Below are 19,038 nucleotides of genomic sequence, written 5' to 3' on the forward strand. Positions count from 1 at the left end.
TGCGGAAATATTGAATCTTGGAATGCCGGATGAATAACTGTATACGTACATCTCTACTAAATAAGAGAAAAGGCACGAGGAACATATTTAGCTCCTCTCGAGTTAGAGTGTGAAGATTGCGAATGCCCAACTTGCACAGAATGTGTAATTTGAATTTCACCAAAAATGGTAGCGACTGCATCAATATTTAGTCTTTGTAGAGCCTCGAGAGACTATATTTCACTTCTTCAACTTCCATGAAATTGCAGAAAGCAACTACTTCATCAAAGATACTAACCGAACATGCCATATGGTAGAAAGCAAATCTTGTTCAAGTTTATGTTCATGTGATTAATGTAAATAACTAGCATTTAAGTGTGTATTGATTTAGTTGGAAAGTAAGTACTAAATTATACCTATAAGCGCACCGATAGGTTATTTAAAAAAAATTTAGTATAAAATTATAATCGTAGCAAGTTAAAATGTTATTACAAAGTATTGATAATTAAAATGCCTCAGCCTAGTCAAAATGCACTAAGATTATACTTATATCGTTATAAAGTATTATTAATTTTGAAATTACAATAACTTTTACATTTTTATCTTCATTTTCAGAACTTCATGAATAAATTCGAATAAAATAATAAAACATATAAAAACTTAAAACAGTGTTGGACCGATTCACTCATACCCCAATTAATTCATATTGGCCAAGGCCGATTTACACCTCTATACCTATCACCTCTTACCACCAAGTAAAAATAGTTGAGATTCTAAACCATGACCTTCTTTAATTAGGGGATGGACATTTTGATACATAATTCGACTAAACATATCCAGTCGGTTCAAGTATATTCTAAGCAACTTTTTAATTTGAATCAAATAGATTTAGGCTTTGTATATGCGCATTGGTTTGGATTTCGGGTTCTGCAATCAAATCTATCTGTACCAGACCCAAATAAAATTTTCTTCATTTCAGATTGAATGAAGTTATTTATTGTTATGATAATGGAACAAAAGGGATGTGATAGTCTATGTGGAATAATAGGAATGGGCAGTTCAATTTTTATGAGAGTGAAGGGAGGAGATGTGGTCTCAAGAAAGAGAAATGTGAGGGATAATGAGTTGTTACATTACGGATATTTTATCATCATGATGATAAGTAGTATTATTCTTTCAGATTAGATCCTTATTTGATGTGATTAAAATCAATTTTTTTGTATATTTTGATGGAAATTAAAGAAATGTGTAGTTGAAAAGTTATATATTCTATGAAATGTGTGGTTGAAAGAATAAGTAAAAGTCAGAAACAAAATGTTGCCAAACCTTATTCTCAAGCCGATTGAAGTGAACCCTAGCTCTCGCTGGCTGAGCAGGGCGTTGCACCACCATTTCCTCTACTTGCACTACCATTCCCATCGCCACCAAACTCGTTATTTGTAAGGAATCGTGTCCATCCCTCTTTGGAATTCTGTTATTTGATATTTTGATGGTGTTGCAGGAATATTTTGCCCTGGTTGCGATCCAATCGTAGTTGTGACTTGGGCCAACCTGACCTACCAAATTTGATCGAAGTCCTAGAATTTAATTCTCGAATTCGATCATCGAATCCGAAGGAAAATCTACCGTTGAATTTTAACTTTCTTATATTCACTTTCCAAAATTTGTCTTCTAATCACATAGAGCAATTTTTATTTTTTATTTTTTTCTTTTCTTTTCAGGGCTAATGATAAGTGTATTTTATACACTTATTCAGGATCTTAAACAGCGATGTTTAGTTGTTCCTCTAATAAAATATATTCCAAATTGTTGTATTTTGTGTTAAACATGTAACCTTCAATAGTTTAACAAAGAATTGGAAAGGAAGAAGGACATTGATTTCACAATTGATGAATTCAATGACAAAATTGCATTATTCGAGAAAGAGAAAACCTTGGAGAGAAATTTTGCATTAAATAGACAATAGAATTAAATGGGCCTCAATTGGATTTGCTTTGGAATCCAAATTCAACAATTGCTATCACTTCAATTAACAAAAGTGGTGGGCTGCTAGAGAAACCAAAAAGGGCAAGAAGACAAAAGAAAAAGGTCGGGGAAAGAGATTAATATATGAATAAAATTACTTGTACAAAGTTGGGTTACAAAGTGTGTTGGCAAAATCTAAGTCACTGATTTCAAATGATTTAAAAATCTGTTTTTGAAATTATTGGTCTGAATGTGATTTTATCATCCAACTTTATCAACTCCCTTTGTAAATATATCATAACTCTTAATATATACACACCATACAGAAATCAGAACAGTCTTTTTCTTTTTGAGAGTCAAACATTGAGGTTGAATAGATATATACATGCAGACACATGAAAACAAAAGAAAGAGGCAATTACAAACGTGCAAAAAGACGACAGAGAAAAAATTGCAAAAATTAATCACGTTCCGTCAATTTTTGATAACGTCTTTTATCTCTTCTTTCTCTAATTTCGACAATATACTTTACTAGATTTTCATATTTCTAGGACGTGATAAACCCTTGTTATGAGGATTTTGGTTTAAATAATTGAATTGACATTAATTTGTTTGAACGTTTGGAAGTTTATCATTGATTAATTTGCTTTTCGATTAATTGGCAAATAGTTGAATTGTTTGTAAATTTTATTAATATCGAGAGAGATATAGAACCGATAGCACATAGTGAAAAATATTGTGAGGTTCGATTGAGAATAGAGATATACCTGTATGCTTTACATGATTTTATAGATGTTCTAACTCGTCTAATGCTTTTTTACAAGTTAGTAATTTTCATAGAGAAATAGGAAAGTTACGTGTAGGATTAGATTTAATTACTATTGAGAGAAGCTTTTAAATAAAATCATAACATTGACCAATAAACATGATTTCAAATTATCAATTTAAATCGTTGAACTAAAAAAAATGAATTAACAAAGGGGATTCTACATCTTAGCAATACATCCCACAAATTTGATAACTTTTATTTTGCTTTCAATTTAGCTATAAAATTAGACATTGATTTTACTACAACTATAATTTGTTATTCAATCAAGGGTACTAATAGATATAACTCAATCAAACACGTAGTCCTCATGGATTCGACACTTAATTCACCATTATATTACTTGCTCATGATTCCGTCCACTTGTGGAAAATCAAACGACCAAATTTTTTATCTTGTTGGCAAAGACTATTGTTTTTTATAAGTTTTAGGTAATTTTAACCTTAATTTGAATTTGAATTTTATTTTTTCTTTTTTAGTTTAGTTTATTATATTAGAAAAAATTTACAGTATTTATTGTTTTCTTTTCAAGGACTTATATGCGAAGTCCAAGACTAGGGACCATGCTCAATTTGACTCGGAGATTGAACGGATATTCAACTTTCGAAAAAGACAACAGTTGAAAACATACCAAAAATAGAAAGGTGAATACATGGCAAATGAAAATCCAAATCAAATAGCCATCAGGGCTAATCTAGTAGTAGCACAACCGAATATAGTTTCAGCGAATGAAAATGCAAAGCTCATGGGAGAGTATATGTTTCCACCGATTGTGAAAAGCCAATCCTATATTGTTTATCCGATGTTTGGTCAAGCAAACTTCCTCCTAAGAACAGATATTATCAACATGTTCCAAAATGTGCTACAATTCTTTAGAATAATTCCAACGCTCATATATCAAGATTTTTGGACATATGTGCAACAATTGAGTATCCGGGATTTTCAAGGGAAGCAATCAGACTAAGGCTATTCTCATACACATTGAGGGACTTAGCAAGGGAATGATTAGACACTTATCTACCACAGAGTATCACAACATGAAACCAATTCAGTAAAAAATTTCTTAGCAAATATTTTTCATCGAAAAGGATTACAACGCTAAGGGACGAGATCACTATTTTTCAGCAAATGGACTAAGAAGAAGGCCAAAGGAGAATGTTTTAAGGGTGGAAAACCTGGACACTATGCAAAGGAGTGTAGATACTGAAAACAAAACAACTTCAAAGGTAAGGTGAATTCCTTCCTAGAAGATAAAATTGTGATTACCGTAAGTGAAATAAACAAAATCAAAGGAAAGATTCCCAGTTTGTGATATGATACTTGTGCTACTATACATATATCACATGTCAAATCTTTGTTCAAAACATACCATGAAGTGAATGAAGACCAAGAGATTTAGATGGGTAACAAGGTTCGATCTAAAGTGATTGGAAAGGGAAATGTGGACATCATCTTCACTTCCAAAAAAATCGTTACTTAAACAAATGTACTACGCATTCCTTATATGAATTTGGAACTTGGTAAATGGAAATCTCTTAGGAAAATCGGGCATTAAAATTGTCTTTGAATCTGGTAAACTTGTATTATCTCTTAGCGAAAAACTTGTTGGAAAATGCTATGCTAGTGAAGGAATGACCAAATTGTATACTATTAACAAGTTTAATGATAATAGAACTAATTTTGCATATATTATTGATTTATTTTTTTATGGCGTGCTAGATTATGTCATATAGGTAAAAGCACTATGAAACGTATGAGGATATGTGACTTGATTTCATATGATAAAAATAATGTACCTAAATTTCAAACACGCGTAGAATCGAAAATGGTTAAAAAGCCTTATCAAAGTGTAAATTAAACATATGATGAAATGTGACTTGATTTCATATCTGTGAATTAAATGGTATGTTGACTAGAGGTAGAAATAGGTACTTCATTACATTTATCGATGATCACTCAAGCTATACATATGTTTACTTGATGAAGCATAAACATAAGGATTTTGTTAAGGTATATAAGAATGAAGTTAAAAATCATATAGGAAAGAAAACAAAGATATTAAGAAGTGATAGAGGTTGTGAGTATTTTTCTAGTGACTTTAACTTGTTTTGTGAACAACATGACATAATTCACCAATATTTTGCACTTTAGACACCCGAACAAAATGATTTAGCTGAAAAGAAAAATAGAACCTTAGTTGAAATGATCAATGCCATGCTTATCTATGTTAAGTTCCCATTTAACTTGTAGGATGAAGCCTTGTTGAGTGCATGTAAGATACTTAATAGGAATCCTTCAAAACATGCAAATGTTTCTCCTTATGAATTGTGGAAAGGAAGAAAATCGAACATTAAATACTTTAAAGTATGATGGTGTCTTGCTTACTGCAAAAACACGAATCCTAATAGGACTAAATTAAGTCCTAGAGACATAAAATATGCTCTTGTTGGATATGCTAGCAATAGCAAATCTTATAGGCTGTTGAATTTGGAGACCGATGTGATTATTGAATCCAATGATATTAAGTCCTTCGAGAATTCGTTATCTTCGAATAATGAATTGAGGGAAAATCCTAAAGATATCCCTAGCTCAAGTAGAACACAAGACAAGACATCTTCGAAAGATGTTGGTAAGACTAGTGAGCTACGAAGAAGCAAGAGAACTCGAGTTGAGAAGTTTTTAGGACCGAATGAAATTGATTCTCAACTTATCTCCTTTTACTTAGTAGAAGGTGTTAGATTTCGTGTTGGCTATTCTGTGAACAAAAGGGTAAAATTGTGGATGTTCAAAAGTTTGGGATCAATTTGTCAATAGTTAAAGGTTATGGGTTATTGTGTACATGTGTAAAGGATGAGGGACTCAGTTGCAATTTTGACAAAGTGTGCTAGGGTTCGAGCCATGAAGGAGGTCAAGATGTGTCATTGAAGTTTTGCTAGTTTCTTGCCAAGTGGTCGTTCGAGCAACAAAAATAGAAAAGTCGTTAGCTTTTTGTTCGAGTGATAGGGTTACCCATAAAACTCTATTTTTCTTTTTTCGACATTTTAACCCGACCAAAAGATACAAATACACTGCATATAAGAAAAATTGCGCCGAAATTCAGTTGTGCTCTTAAGGGATTTAAATTGAAGAAAACTCTCTACACTTTGATCCTCTTATTCAACCCCATATTTGATTTGAGCAATTAAATAAAAAATATCAAATCAACATTCACCAAACACCACAACACAACCTTCTAGAGCCTTTTTTGATTCTTGGAGATCGAGGAAGGAGATCGGAGTCCCGATCATTAGAGAATTGGCGGTTCTCTTGAATCCACGAGAGATAGACAAAATCAAGAGCCTAGAATTGGTGTAGCACGCAATCTAGGAGGGCTAGGTGTCGGGAATTGGTGCAGAATCACGTATTCCAGGAAGGCTTTGAGGAAACTATGGTCAGGATGTCAGAAAAATCAGTGTAAGTTGAGTCTAGCTGATTGTAAGTTTCATTTTCGTTTATAGTAGATTCCTACTGGCTTGGGCCCGGAGTTTTACCCACATTAGGGTTTCTCCGTCATCAAAAAATTATGTTATTTATCTTTCTGCAATTAATTTAAGATCGGTATTCAAATATAGGATAGTAAAATATGTGAACTGATCTGGACAAATTAATATTTGTGATGTGTTGCAATTATTAATTGATTGAAAAAGAAAATTTCTCATAAACACCTATTCACCCCCCTCTAGGTGTTGATTGGGTCGAACTACAATATTTCAAGTGGTATCAGTGCCAAATCTTGAGTTCTAACCTATAGTTGTCTAGATAAGTCAATCACTGTCTGTGCCTTCGTATTTTGACGGAAGCAACTATGCCTATTGGAAGGTTAGAATGCTTGCGTTTCTTAAGTCCCTAGATGAACGTGTCTGGGTGAGTGTACAAAATGGTCGGAAACCTCCTTCCACAACTGTGTCAGGTGTTGTAACCCCAACTGACATTTCCCTTTGGACAAAGGATGAATTGGCTGAATGCAATTGGAATAGTAAAGGTCTCCATGCATTATTCATGTATGTATCTCCTGAAGAGTTTAGAAGAGTGTCAATGTGCGACACTGCTAAAGAAGTATGAGACATTCTTGAGACAACGCATGAAGGAACTAAAACTATGAAAAATTCTAAGTTGCAAATGCTAGCCTCAAGGTTTGAAGAAATCGAGATGAAAGACGATGAATCTTTTGATGAGTTCTATGCCAAATTGAATGACATTGTTAACTTTAGCTTCAACCTAGGTGAGAGGATTCCCGAGTCCAAAATTGTGAGGAAAGTTCTTAGATCCTTATCTGAGAGATTTAGACCTGAAGTTACAGCTATTGAAGAAAGCAAGAATCTGGATACAATTAAGATAGAAGAACTCGAAGGATCCCTTCAAACCTATGAACTCACCATTTCACAACTAAGGAAAAACAAGTCCATAGCCTTGAACACTGTTAAGGAAGGAGAGTCTGAGTCATCTGACGTGGAAACTCTTAGAGATGAAGAGATTGCCTACTTTGTGAAAAAATTTCAGGAAGTCTTAAAGGGCAAAAAATGGCCTCAAGAGGAAAGGAGGGGAGCCCCTAGTAAATTGCAAAGAGAAAAGGATGATAAATCAACTGCTAGGAACCCTGGTAAGAAATCTCAAGTGGTTAGGTGTTATGAGTGTCAGGGATTTAGGCACTATAGAAATGAATGTCCTAGTTTTAAGAAAAATCTAAAGAAGGGGAGTAACAAGGCATTAGCTCTGTCTTTGACTAATGATGATTCTAATTTCAGTGAACAAAGTGATTCCTTAAGCAGTGAGGAAAAAAAGGGCTATATGACTTTTGTATCTACTGTCAAAAGTGAGTCAGACAAGGAGAGTGAAAAGGTTGAAGAGGAAGTGGAGAGTAACAAGTTCGGTGATGATTCAGAGGATGAGACGGATATACATGAGGCTTATCAACTTTTGTTTAAGGAAAGTCTCAAGATCAAAAAGGTAAATAAAACTTTATTTAAGAAGGTAGACGAGCTTGAGAGAGAGAAGGAGAAAATCACCTATGATCTACAAGTCTCATCTAAGAATCTCAGTGAGTTGAAGTGTGTCAATGAGAAATTAGAGGACAGAGTCAAGACATATGACTTTTGAATTAGAGAAATCCAGCACTCAACTACAGTCATTTGTGAGTGGAACTAAGAAACTAGACGATCTGTTAGGCATGAACAAACCAGCTGGAAATAGGCAAGGTCTGGGATTTGTGAAGAGTGATAGCAATGTGTCCAGTTTATCCAAGACCACATTTGTCCCTGCTTCCAACAGATCTAATGTTTCAACAAATCCAGAATCCAAAGACAAAAATTTCACTGGACTGAAGGCCACTAGAGCTCATAAGATGTCTACACCTAATTTTCATGATCAACACTCACGTGCATCTGAACCTAGGTTCATACCCACTTGCATCACTGTGGTGCCTTAGGCCACATGAGACCTAGGTGTCAAAAGCTAGCAAATAGGAATCGAAGTCAGGATATCCCTATTCAAGTAAACTTTCTTTCAAATCAGGTTAGCCACTTAACTGAGATGGTAACGAGGTTGACTAGGATCACCTCAAACTCGAGAAAAGTTAGGGTAAAGAAATCTGATGTGGGTGAGTATACTAAGAATCTAAAATGTTTTGTTGCTCATGTTGCATATAAGGCTCAAAATACATGCATGTGGTATCTTGATAGTGCTTGTTCTAGACACATGTGTGGAAACAACGCCTTATTCTCTACTTTTGATGACTGCAATGGCGGTGTAGTTACTTTTGGGGACGGAGCTACTGCACCCATCCGAGGTAAAGGCTCCATCACCATTGTTGGACTTCCTACAATATCCAATGTACTTTATGTAGAGGGTCTTACAACTAACTTATTGAGCATTAATCAAATCTGTGATGCTGAATATTAAGTGAGTTTTGTCCAAAAGAGATGCACTAATTATGACGCTTTTAGTGGTGTTGTTCTTAAAAGTGTTAGAACATCTGATAACTATTATGGATTCTTCCAAACTCGAACTATGTATGCAGTAGTGCTAAAATTGATATGTCTGAACTTTGGCATCAAAGGCTTGGTCATGTTTACTACAGAAGTCTGTCTAAATTGGTCAAAAAGAAGATTGTCGATGGTTTACCTAAGATTGATCAAAGTGAGAATGCTGTGTGCAAGCCGTGTCAACAAGGAAAGCGACTCAGGATGAACCATAAGTGAACCTCGAAAATCTTGACGAATAGATACTTAGAGCTTCTCCACATGGATTTAATGAGATCATCTAGGGTAGAGAGCCTAGGAGGCAAACGGTATATTCTGGTTGTGGTAGTTGACTTTTCTAGATACACTTGGATTGAACTGTTAAGAGAAAAATCTGAGACGGGTGATCTGGTTAAATCCTTGTGTAAAAGACTCAAAGTTGAACAAAATCTTCCTATTTCTAGGGTTCGAAGTGATCATGGGAAAGAATTTGAAAACTTCAATCTAGAAAACTTCTGTTTGGAGGAGAGGATTAAGCATAAGTTCTCTTCACCAATCACTCCACAGCAAAATAGAGTTGTTGAGAGGAAGAATAGAGTGCTTCAAGAAATGGTTGGGGCCATACTTCACGGCAAGGATCTAGCAATGCATTTCTGGGGTAAAACTATTAACACCACGTGCCACATAGTAAATAGGGTATACTTGAGACCGAAATCAAACAAGACTCCCTATAAGATCTAGAAAGGCAAGAAGCCTACTGTTAAATATTTTCGGGTGTTTGGCAGTAAGTGTTACATTCTGAGGGATAGAGAAAATCTAGGCTAGTTTGATTCCAAAAGTGATGGTGGGATTTTTCTAGGATATTCTACGAACAATAGAGCCTACAGAGTTTATAACTTGCATACTCAGAATGTCTTGGAATTTGTAAATGTTGTTATTGATGATGCCTTTACTGAGGGGGAGAGTGCTAAAAATAGGGTTGAGATAGAAGATCTAAGTGAAGATCAAAAACCCATTGCTGAAAATAAAGAGCAGTCAATTCCAAAATCTCCACGCTCCTCAAAAAACATATCTGAACAGGGTCTACCCAATTGGGATCAGTCTAAGCTTCCTATAGAACCATCTTCCAGGGTCAAATCTAATCATCCTAAGGTTAACATCATTGGGGATTTAGATGAAGGTATGAGGTTACAAAAGAGAGTTCTAAATAACCTAACATATACTAGTTATATATCCCAGATTGAACCTAAGAAAGCAGAGAAAGCCCTTAGAGATGAATGACATGCATGAGGAGCTTAATCAATTCGTTCGAAATAATGTTTGGAATCTAGTTCATAGGCCTGATGACTATAATGTGATAGGTACTAAGTGGATCTTCAAGAACAAAATCGATGACCAAGGTACTATAACTAGAAATAAGGCTAAACTAGTTGCCCAGGGGTACACTCAAGTGGAAGGGGTAGATTTTGATGAGACTTTTACCCCATTTACTCGTCTTGAGTCCATTCATATTCTTTTTGCGGTTGCATGTACCTTAGGGTTCAAGTTATATCAAATGGATGTTAATAGTGAATTCTTAAATGGAATACTTCAAGAAGAGGCGTATGTTGAACAGCCGAAATGATTCATTGACCCTAAGTTTCCTCATTATGTCTACAAACTCAATAAAAGCACTGTATGGTCTGAAACAAGCTCCTAGAGCTTGGTATGACAGACTCACCACTTACCACATTGAGCATGGGTTCTCATGAGGTGATGTTGACAGAACCTTATTCATTAGACATATTGAATAAATTATCACTGTAGCTCAGATTTATGTCAATGACATCATCTTTGGCTCTCTCATTGACTCCCTTGCTCTTGAATTTGCTGAATGCATGAAACAAGAATCTGAAATGAGCATGGTTAGAGAGCTAAGTTACTTCCTTGGTTTTCAAGTAAAGCAAACTGATTGTGGGTTGTTTATCTCTCAATCAAAATATGCCAAAGACCTTGTGAAGAGATTTGGCTTGGACAGTAAGAAACACACAAGGACACCCATGAGCACAAATGTTAAGTTAGGACATGATCCTACAGTTAAGAGTGTTGATCAGACTGTGTATAGGAGCATGATAGGCAGTCTACTATATCTTACAGCCAGTAGACCTGACATAGCGCTCAGTGTTGGAGTATGTGCTAGATTTCAAGCTGATCCTAAGGAGTCCTATCTAGGTACAGTGAGGTGCATTATTAGATATGTCAATAGGACAGTAGATCATGGGATCTTGTATTACAGAGAGTCCAACCTAGAACTAGCCGGTTATTCTGATGCCAATTGGGCCAGAAATGCCGATGATAGAAAAAGTACCTGGGGTGGATGTTTCTATGTTGGTTCTAATCTTGTCTCATGGATGAGTAAGAAACAAAACTCAGTTTCCTTGTCCACAGCCGAGGCAAAATACATTATAGTTGGTAGTTGTTGCACTCAACTGCTTTGGATGAAGTAAATGCTGAGTGACTATGGGATAAATCAGGGTACTATAACTGTTTTCTGTGATAATACTAGTGCTATCAACATATCAAAAAATCATGTTCAGCATTCTAGGACCAAATACATTGACATTCATCATCACTTTATTCGAAAGCTAGTTGAGTCTAATGTGATATCTCTTGAACACATCTCTACTGAAAATCAACTTGCCGATCTGTTCACTAAACCTCTAGATGGGTTTAGATTCGAGTCACTTAGAAAGGTTGTTGGCATTTGTGTTCCTCCCTGATCGTCTTCATAGATACATGCATTCTTTTCTGCATTCATTACATTGCCTATTTGTGTTAATTTGCATCTGTCTTTCACTTTGTTTTAAAAATAATAATAATAATAATAATAATAATAATAATAATAATAATAATAATAATAATAAAATAAATATTAAAAAATAAAAATAAAATAAAAATGGGGGATTGATCATTACGTGTCATTTTTGCATTGTAGTTGTTTACTCGGAGTTGTAATTTGAAATCAAATGTGCATTCTACACATGATTAGTTTCTAATTTCCATCACTTATCTTGAGTCTGTATGGAGTACTTAGTATATGTCACTTCATATTATGGGATTGAACGTAAGATTAAAATAAATAGACGTCCTTAATGACAGGGGGAGAAAGAACAGTTTTACACCATATTTTAACGAAGTATAGGTCCTAGTGGCATTGGATTTGACCTTCAAACGTCTAAGTGTTGACTCCTACGTCAGTGATTTGGCCGTCTCTTCTCACAAATTTAAGGTTTTGAGTCTTACTTGCTTGGAATGAGTGGAACGTTTCACGAGGGGTCACATATACAATTTACTCCATCTGTCCTTGGTCCCGGTGTATGGGGAAACATTTTCTAATCACTGTGCATGCCGTATTTGTGATCTATTGCCTTTGATTGGACCAACTGCCTCTGCATTGTTCGTGTATTTTAAAAAATTTTGGGGTCAAAATTCAAATTTCTGAAAAAGGTGCTATTTTTGAAAATTTCTGAAGTGCAGTTACTTTGCAAAAGTTTTAAACCTGGGCCTAACTTTTCACATTTTCAAGTTTAAGTGCTATTTTTGATATTTTCCCTTCGCTCGCTTGACGTTGGAAGCTCGCTCGTGGGACAAAATCAGAGTCTTGTCGCTCGATGTTTGCTCGAGCCTCGCTCGAGCAACAGCGAGACTTTTAATTTTCTCGCAAAGCGTTCCAGGTCATTTTTTTCATTTTTTCACATCTCTCTCTCGCATTTTCTTTCACGAAGAGCCTTTTCGATCGATTTGCACTTCATTTCGTGCGTGTAGGGCCTCAATTCCTTATCCTTGTGTGCATTCCTTGGTGTTTCCTTGTTCCCAATTGGTAAGTGCATTCCTAAACCCACTCGTTTGTTTGTTCTTGTTTTTTTTCTTCTTCGCCATTTGGAAACTTTGAGATTGGGTGGTTCTTGAATGCTGGATCGATGGTGTTGTTACGGTATGTTGGGTGTCCATTACGTTATTGCATTTGTAGGTTATCTTCCTTGTGTTTCAAATGCTTGCAAGGTGTTTGATGAAATGTCTCATCTCCACAACCTTACTTCCCTTGCCCATTGTGTGCCATTCCTCGTGTATGATTGGTGTCTTAGGTACACAATATGTGAATTAATTATTTCTTTGATCTTATTTCCAATAACGTGACAAACACACTTCCCCGATTAAGTCATCAAACTTTACAACAATCACCTAACAAGTCGGTGCTTAAACCTGACAGATTGTGCATGTACCAAGTTTAGAGGGTGTGTATGCAATGGGAATCATCAATTATCAATAGAAATTGGAAATTATTTATGTGTGTCAAAATCTCATATTGATCTTGTTCACGTCTAGTTCACGTCACTTACGTGTTGGTCATTGTCCTTAGGCTTGTGTGTGATTGAACTTTAGGGCTTGTGCAGTCATATGTCTCCATAAATTCGTTTTCCTTGAGGATTGATTTATCTTCTACATCTCGCATTGTAGATGGCACCTAAGAGGGCTAGGACTACAGCTCAGCCTGGTAGTGGATCGACTTCGTTTAGTCGTTCTAGGTTCATTTCCTCTACTGCTCAAGAGGTATTTGGGAGCCAGTTTTCCCGTCATCCTGTCCTAATAGAGCGTGACGTCACTCTATCCGACCTATCCCTTGATGTAGCAGCTATCTTTACTTCTCGAGGTTGGGAATCCTTGTTGATTGGGTTAAATCTCCCGCCTAGTCTTCTTGTTCAGGAGTTCTATGTGAACATCCATGACATTAGTGGTTCGTCCTTCCGGGTGTTCCTTCGGGGTCAAACCCTTAGGATTTCTCCAGATGTTATTTGCAGTTCCATACATGTTCCCCGGGTCATTCACCCCGTTTACCCATATCTCTCGACTGATTCTATTCTGGCCGACTCTCTGGTTCGGTCCACTCTGTTTAATAGCCCTTTCGAAGGTGGGCCTGAGGCGATCCGCATTAGTTCGCTCCCCATTGATCGACAGATTTTGTTGCGCATTGTGTGTACAAATCTGTGGCCTGTCTCTCACACTTCTTCCCTATCTATGGAAAAGGCGAGATTTCTTTTTGCTTTGCTGCATGGGGATTCGATTGACCTACCTACCTTCATTTGCCAGCACATTCTGTGTACCTTTCGCACTTCCAGTCATAGGATTGGTCTTCTTTATGCTTGCTTGATCTACCGCTTGGGGCTTCATTTTCCGATGCGGTCTCACGACGAGTACTTCATCCCATAGGGCACACTACCATCTCTCAAAGTAGGTCACGTCACTTCCTCTGCTTCTGCATCTGCTCTTGCTAAGCCAGCTGAGCTATCGACCCAACAGTGCCCTCTGATCCTTTGGGTGATTTACTTGTTGATCTCTCGGCTATTCCTCCGTCCACTTCCGATATTCCTTCTTCTTCCACTTCTATTCCACCACCTGCCCAGCCTACTCTGACTACTATTCCTGTTGACCCCACTATCGTACTTATGGGTCAGATGTCGATTCTCATTGAGTAGCAGGCCCGCATGATGGTTGACATTACTCAGTTACGAGCTGCTTTAGAGCGTCATACTGCGGAGTTTGCTACATTGCGAGGGGCTATTGCTCTTGTTCAGCGCGATATTCGATGGATGCACGAGCACTGGGATTATAAGTCTGAGGCTGAGGATTCTGTGGACGTGGATGGAGGAGATGATGATCCTGCTTAGTTGCTTGGGGTTCTCCTTGCCATTTGTGACAAAAAGGGGGAGTGGGTGCTAATTTTTGGGATTTGTAATGATAAAGTACTTTGATAATGTACTATTGATATTTTTGGCTAGATTATGTGTTGATGCTTTGGACTATTGATGCATGTTTTTGGTGGTATGACTTACATTGATATTGTCTCTTAATCTAGCATATTGGTACAATTTTATGGCTATTCATGACTCTTTATCTTTTATGTTTACTATATCACTGTTCCTCGTGCTTTTACACTGGGTATGTGAGTTGTGATTTCAGGAAATAGGTTGAAAGATGACAAGGCAACAGTGAGTTGAGTCAATGTATTGGACTGTCATTATAGTTCATGCTACTGTAATTTGGTTTTGTTACAGAATGTCAAAGGGAGAGTTTGTTAGATTTTGTGTTGGCTATTCTGTGAACAAAAGGGTAAAATTGTAAATGTTCAATAGTTTGGGGTCAATTTGTCAATAGTTAAAGGTTAGGGGTCATTGTGTACATGTGTAAAAGATGAGGGACTCAGTTGTAATTTTGACAAAGTGTGCTAGGGTTCAAGCTATGAAGTAGGGCAAGATGTGTCGTTGAAGTTTCGCTAGCTGCTCACCAAGTGGTCGCTCGAGCAACAAAAACAGAAAGGTCGTCGCTGGTTTCTCGCCCCCACTTCGCTCGAGGGAAACAATGTCGCTCGCTTTTCACTTGAGCGACAGTGTAACCCATAAAACCCTATTTTTCTTTTTTCGACATTTTAACCTGACCAAAAGATCCAAATACATTGCATATAAGAAAAATTGCGCCGATTTTCAGTTGTGCTCTAAAGGGATTGAAATTGAATAAAACTCACTACACTTTGATCCTCTTATTCAACCCCATATTTGATTTGAGCAATTACATTAAAAATATCAAATCAACATTCACCAAACACCACAACACAACCTTCTAGAGCCTTTGTTGATTCTTGGAGATCGAGGAAGGAGATCGGAGTCCCGATCATTAGAGAACAGGCGGTTCTCTTGAATCTACAGGAGATAGACAAAATCAAGAGCCGAGAATTGGTATAGCATGCAATCCAGGAGGGCTAGGTACCGGGAGTTGGTGCAGAATCACGCATTCCAGAAAGGCTTTGAGGAAACTATGGTCAGGATGTCAGAAAAGCCAGTGTAGATTGAGTCTGATTGATTGTAAGTTTCATTTTCGTTTATAGTGGATTCGTACTGGCTTGGGCCCGGAGTTTTACCCACATTGGGGCTTCTTCGTCATCAAACAATTGTGTTATTTATCTTTCTGCAATTAATTTAAGACCGGTATTCAAACATAGGATAGTAAAGCATGTGAGCTGATCTAGACAAATTAATATTTGTGACGTGTTGCAATTACTAATTGATTGAAAAAGAAAATTCCGCATAAACACCTATTTACCCCCCCTAGGTATTGATTGGGCCCAAAAAAAAGTTCGAATATTTTACTCGAGCCAAGCTCGAGCCTAAAATTTTGGCTCACGAGCCGGCTCGGCTTGGCTCTTCGACTCGTTGACATCCCTATGTTGATGACATGTTGATTATGAGTAATCACATATGTGGAATATACGAAACAAAGATGTTTCTATCTTCCACATTCAAGATAAAGGATCTTGGACAAGTAAATACCATTTTGGATGTTAGAGTCACAAAGACTAGTGGGTTATCATCCAAGTCAATTACATTATATCGAGATTGTAATAAACAAGTTCAAAACGTAAAGGAGTATAGTACTCGATTGATCCAAGTTCAAAGATTTTAAAGAATGATGGAAGGGCAATTGCTTAATTGGAATATATAAGTGCTATTAGTAGTCTTATGCATACAGTTCAATGCACAGGACCAAACATAGCATATACAATAAGTAAACTTAGTTGATCTACTAGCAATCCGAACAATGATCATTGGAAGGCCATTGGGAGAGTTATTGGATTCTTAAAGAAAACCAAAAACTCAAGCCTACAATATGCCAAATTCCCGACTGTATTGGAAGGATTTATCGATGTTAGTTGGATATCTAACACGAGTAAAAGTAAATCTACTTCATGTTATGTGTTCACTCTGGGAGGCAGTGCTGTTTCTTGGAAATCAAAGAAACGGACATTTATAACACACTCGACAATGGAATCCAAATTTGTAGCACTATCGAAAACTAGGAAAGAGGCTGAGTAACTTAAAGATCTATGAGATACCTTTGGTATTAAAGAACATTTCCTCAATACCTATCATGTGCGATAGTCAAGCCACGTTAACAAAAACATACAATGAGGTATGCAACGAAAAATCTAGACGTATGAGTCTTAGATGTAACTACATAAGAAAACTAATCAATGATGGAATAATTTCTCTAAATTGTGTAAGATCAATTGAGAATTTAGCAGATCCTTTGACTATACCTCTAAATAAAGATTTAGTAGCGTCTACTTCAAGTAGGATGAAGTTAAAACTCCTAACTCGAAAAGGTCCAACAACAACCCTACCTATCATTACACTAAAGGTAATCTACGAATTCAAAGGGTAACAACAAATTATTCGATATGTGGATAGTCTCAGCATTATACAAATCCGCGATAACACTATCCTAATTAAATAATGCTAATTGTTACTGAAATGAGGGTTGAGATTAAAGCTCTTAATAAAGTTTATTGTTAAAATACAAGTATCTTTAAAAATAACAAAGAAATTGGAAGAACTTCACATAAATGAACTTCGACGTAGTACTGTCTCAATAGAGAGTTGAAGTTTCTCTCTTAAAGATTTGTTTAAAAAGGATGAGTGCAAGGCTATAAAGCACTAAACTAGTTTTGAGGAACTTGAGAATATGTGATACTTGTATATGTGTTCTTACCAGTATTATCACATGGAATAAGTGTTTCAAAGTTTCGTGCTAACTTTTGATTCTGACTTTACGTTGTTTGAGTTGCACTATGGTTAGATTCAAATCAAAATATATCTAATCCTTATGCATGATTATTGTTTAATTTTGAATATGAGACTTTATTGTATTTTGAACAAGTAGGGAATTGTTGAGAATTGTTGTTCAAAACAATAAAGTGCAGTATGTGGAAAGATGAAGAAATAGGAAATGGAAACCAAAACTTATACCCATGCAACCGCATGAAAGAAATGCCCATGCGGTCGCATGGGCATGTGCAGAAAATTGGAGGCCCATTCGAAGGTACTTTATGCAATTACATAGAGAAAAAATATTGATCGTTAGAGGCCATTTTTAACGTCGTTACTTTGATTTTGGTGGCGTTTCTTGCACTTTTGGCACCATTTTGTGCATATGGACAAAGTCTATAATAGTAGAGCCATGATTGAAGGAAATATACATTGAAAACTCTTGAAATCAATATTCATTCCTCAATCAAGATCAAACCTTGATTCTTCATATTCGAACATCCTCCTTTGTGTTCTTCAAGTTTTGATAGGAATACTTTGTGCTTTGGCATTCTTGCAACAAGACTTGATTAATCCTTCAAACTGTTTGCCAAAAAACCCTTAAGCATCTCGTACAATTGGAAGAGTGGGCAAATATCGTTTGAAGACAACGATATTTTGTTCGGGCCTTCAAATTTGTTCTTAGCAAGTTTCAAGTTTTCTTCATCTTGTTGCTAGTTTTTTCTTTTGATTTTATCTTTGTTTCATCTCCTTCCCTCCATTTCCAACATGGTAGCTACTGTTTTGTTTTGTTCAGTTATGTACTTTTCTTTGTCATTTTACAATATATCTAAAAGAAATAAACTTTCATACTTGTAGCGGACATTCTCTATGACGGTAATGGTTTGGAAGTGCTTTCTCCTTTATGTCGACACTTATTTCTAGAAATGGCTGGTCTCAAGAACTCTGCCAAGGTTAATTGCATTTTGCATATGATGATTCAAGCTTTTAGTTGATATTTTATTCAAGTGACAATATTTGAGATGTGAGGAGAAAAAACTCATTGTTTGGCAGGGAATGGCAGTTGTTGCAGCAAGGGCAACAAGATTGCCTATAAAAGATGACAGCCCCTACCTATAGGGGCACGCCACGTCCAGAGCTCATGTGGCCCTAAATGTCAAGCAGGGCTCATTATTTATTTGGCAAAGACCTTTTTGCAAAAGGCGGAGCCATCTCAACACTCTTTAATGCTGTTGGAATAGGTGTAGGAATTCAATTAGCTTCTACTATTTGCTCAACTATGGAGGGAAATGTAACATAACTCTTCACTGCTATCTATATGCAATTTTGGACTTTTAGCATTGGGCTTTTCTAACTTCATATTTTACTTTTAAATGAATGAATCCGCTACATGGTTTTATTTTGTAATCATTTAAAAGAAGTGCAGGTTAATGTGTCATAGGTACTTTGACGAATCGTAATCACTCTTGATATAGCCCCCTTAAATTTGTACGTAGATTGGGTTGGCTTATTAGGGATTCAGTGCTTGCTAGACTACTTGGTTCAAAAACTCTAATTTCTGAATAGAAAGAAACTGGTCAATAGTAAATTTGTCATGATCAATTCAAAACCATTTGATTGCTTAAATCTGTTTCAT

General features: G+C 36.3%; 2 protein-coding genes across 2 annotated transcripts; both read left to right on the top strand.

Moving 5' to 3' along the window:
• The first annotated feature begins 6,907 nt into the window (after positions 1-6,907).
• LOC111391932 lies at positions 6,908-9,006 on the top strand. Its single transcript, XM_023017218.1, has 5 exons — positions 6,908-7,847; positions 7,912-8,225; positions 8,321-8,638; positions 8,726-8,817; positions 8,865-9,006. The coding sequence occupies exons 1-5, from the start codon at positions 6,908-6,910 to the stop codon at positions 9,004-9,006; spliced, it is 1,806 nt and encodes a 601-aa protein (XP_022872986.1).
• A 1,497-nt stretch (positions 9,007-10,503) lies between these two features.
• Positions 10,504-11,252, top strand: LOC111391933 (uncharacterized mitochondrial protein AtMg00810-like). The gene is made up of 2 exons (XM_023017219.1): positions 10,504-10,518; positions 10,578-11,252. Exons 1-2 carry the CDS (start codon positions 10,504-10,506, stop codon positions 11,250-11,252), a joined length of 690 nt encoding a protein of 229 aa, XP_022872987.1.
• The last annotated feature ends 7,786 nt before the right edge of the window (positions 11,253-19,038 follow it).

This window comes from Olea europaea, unplaced genomic scaffold (genome assembly GCF_002742605.1).
Source record: "Olea europaea var. sylvestris unplaced genomic scaffold, O_europaea_v1 scaffold858, whole genome shotgun sequence".
In the NCBI taxonomy this organism is placed as follows: domain Eukaryota; kingdom Viridiplantae; phylum Streptophyta; class Magnoliopsida; order Lamiales; family Oleaceae; genus Olea; species Olea europaea.

Bases quoted from the DNA above. Each gene is read 5' to 3' on its own strand.
- LOC111391932 (XM_023017218.1), top strand. From the start codon at position 6,908: ATGAAAAATTCTAAGTTGCAAATGCTAGCCTCAAGGTTTGAAGAAATC. The intron at 8,226-8,320 runs GTGCCTTAGGCC...CTTTCAAATCAG, and splicing joins TACCCACTTGCATCACTGTG to GTTAGCCACTTAACTGAGAT. The intron at 8,818-8,864 runs GTATGCAGTAGT...TTGGCATCAAAG, and splicing joins TTCTTCCAAACTCGAACTAT to GCTTGGTCATGTTTACTACA.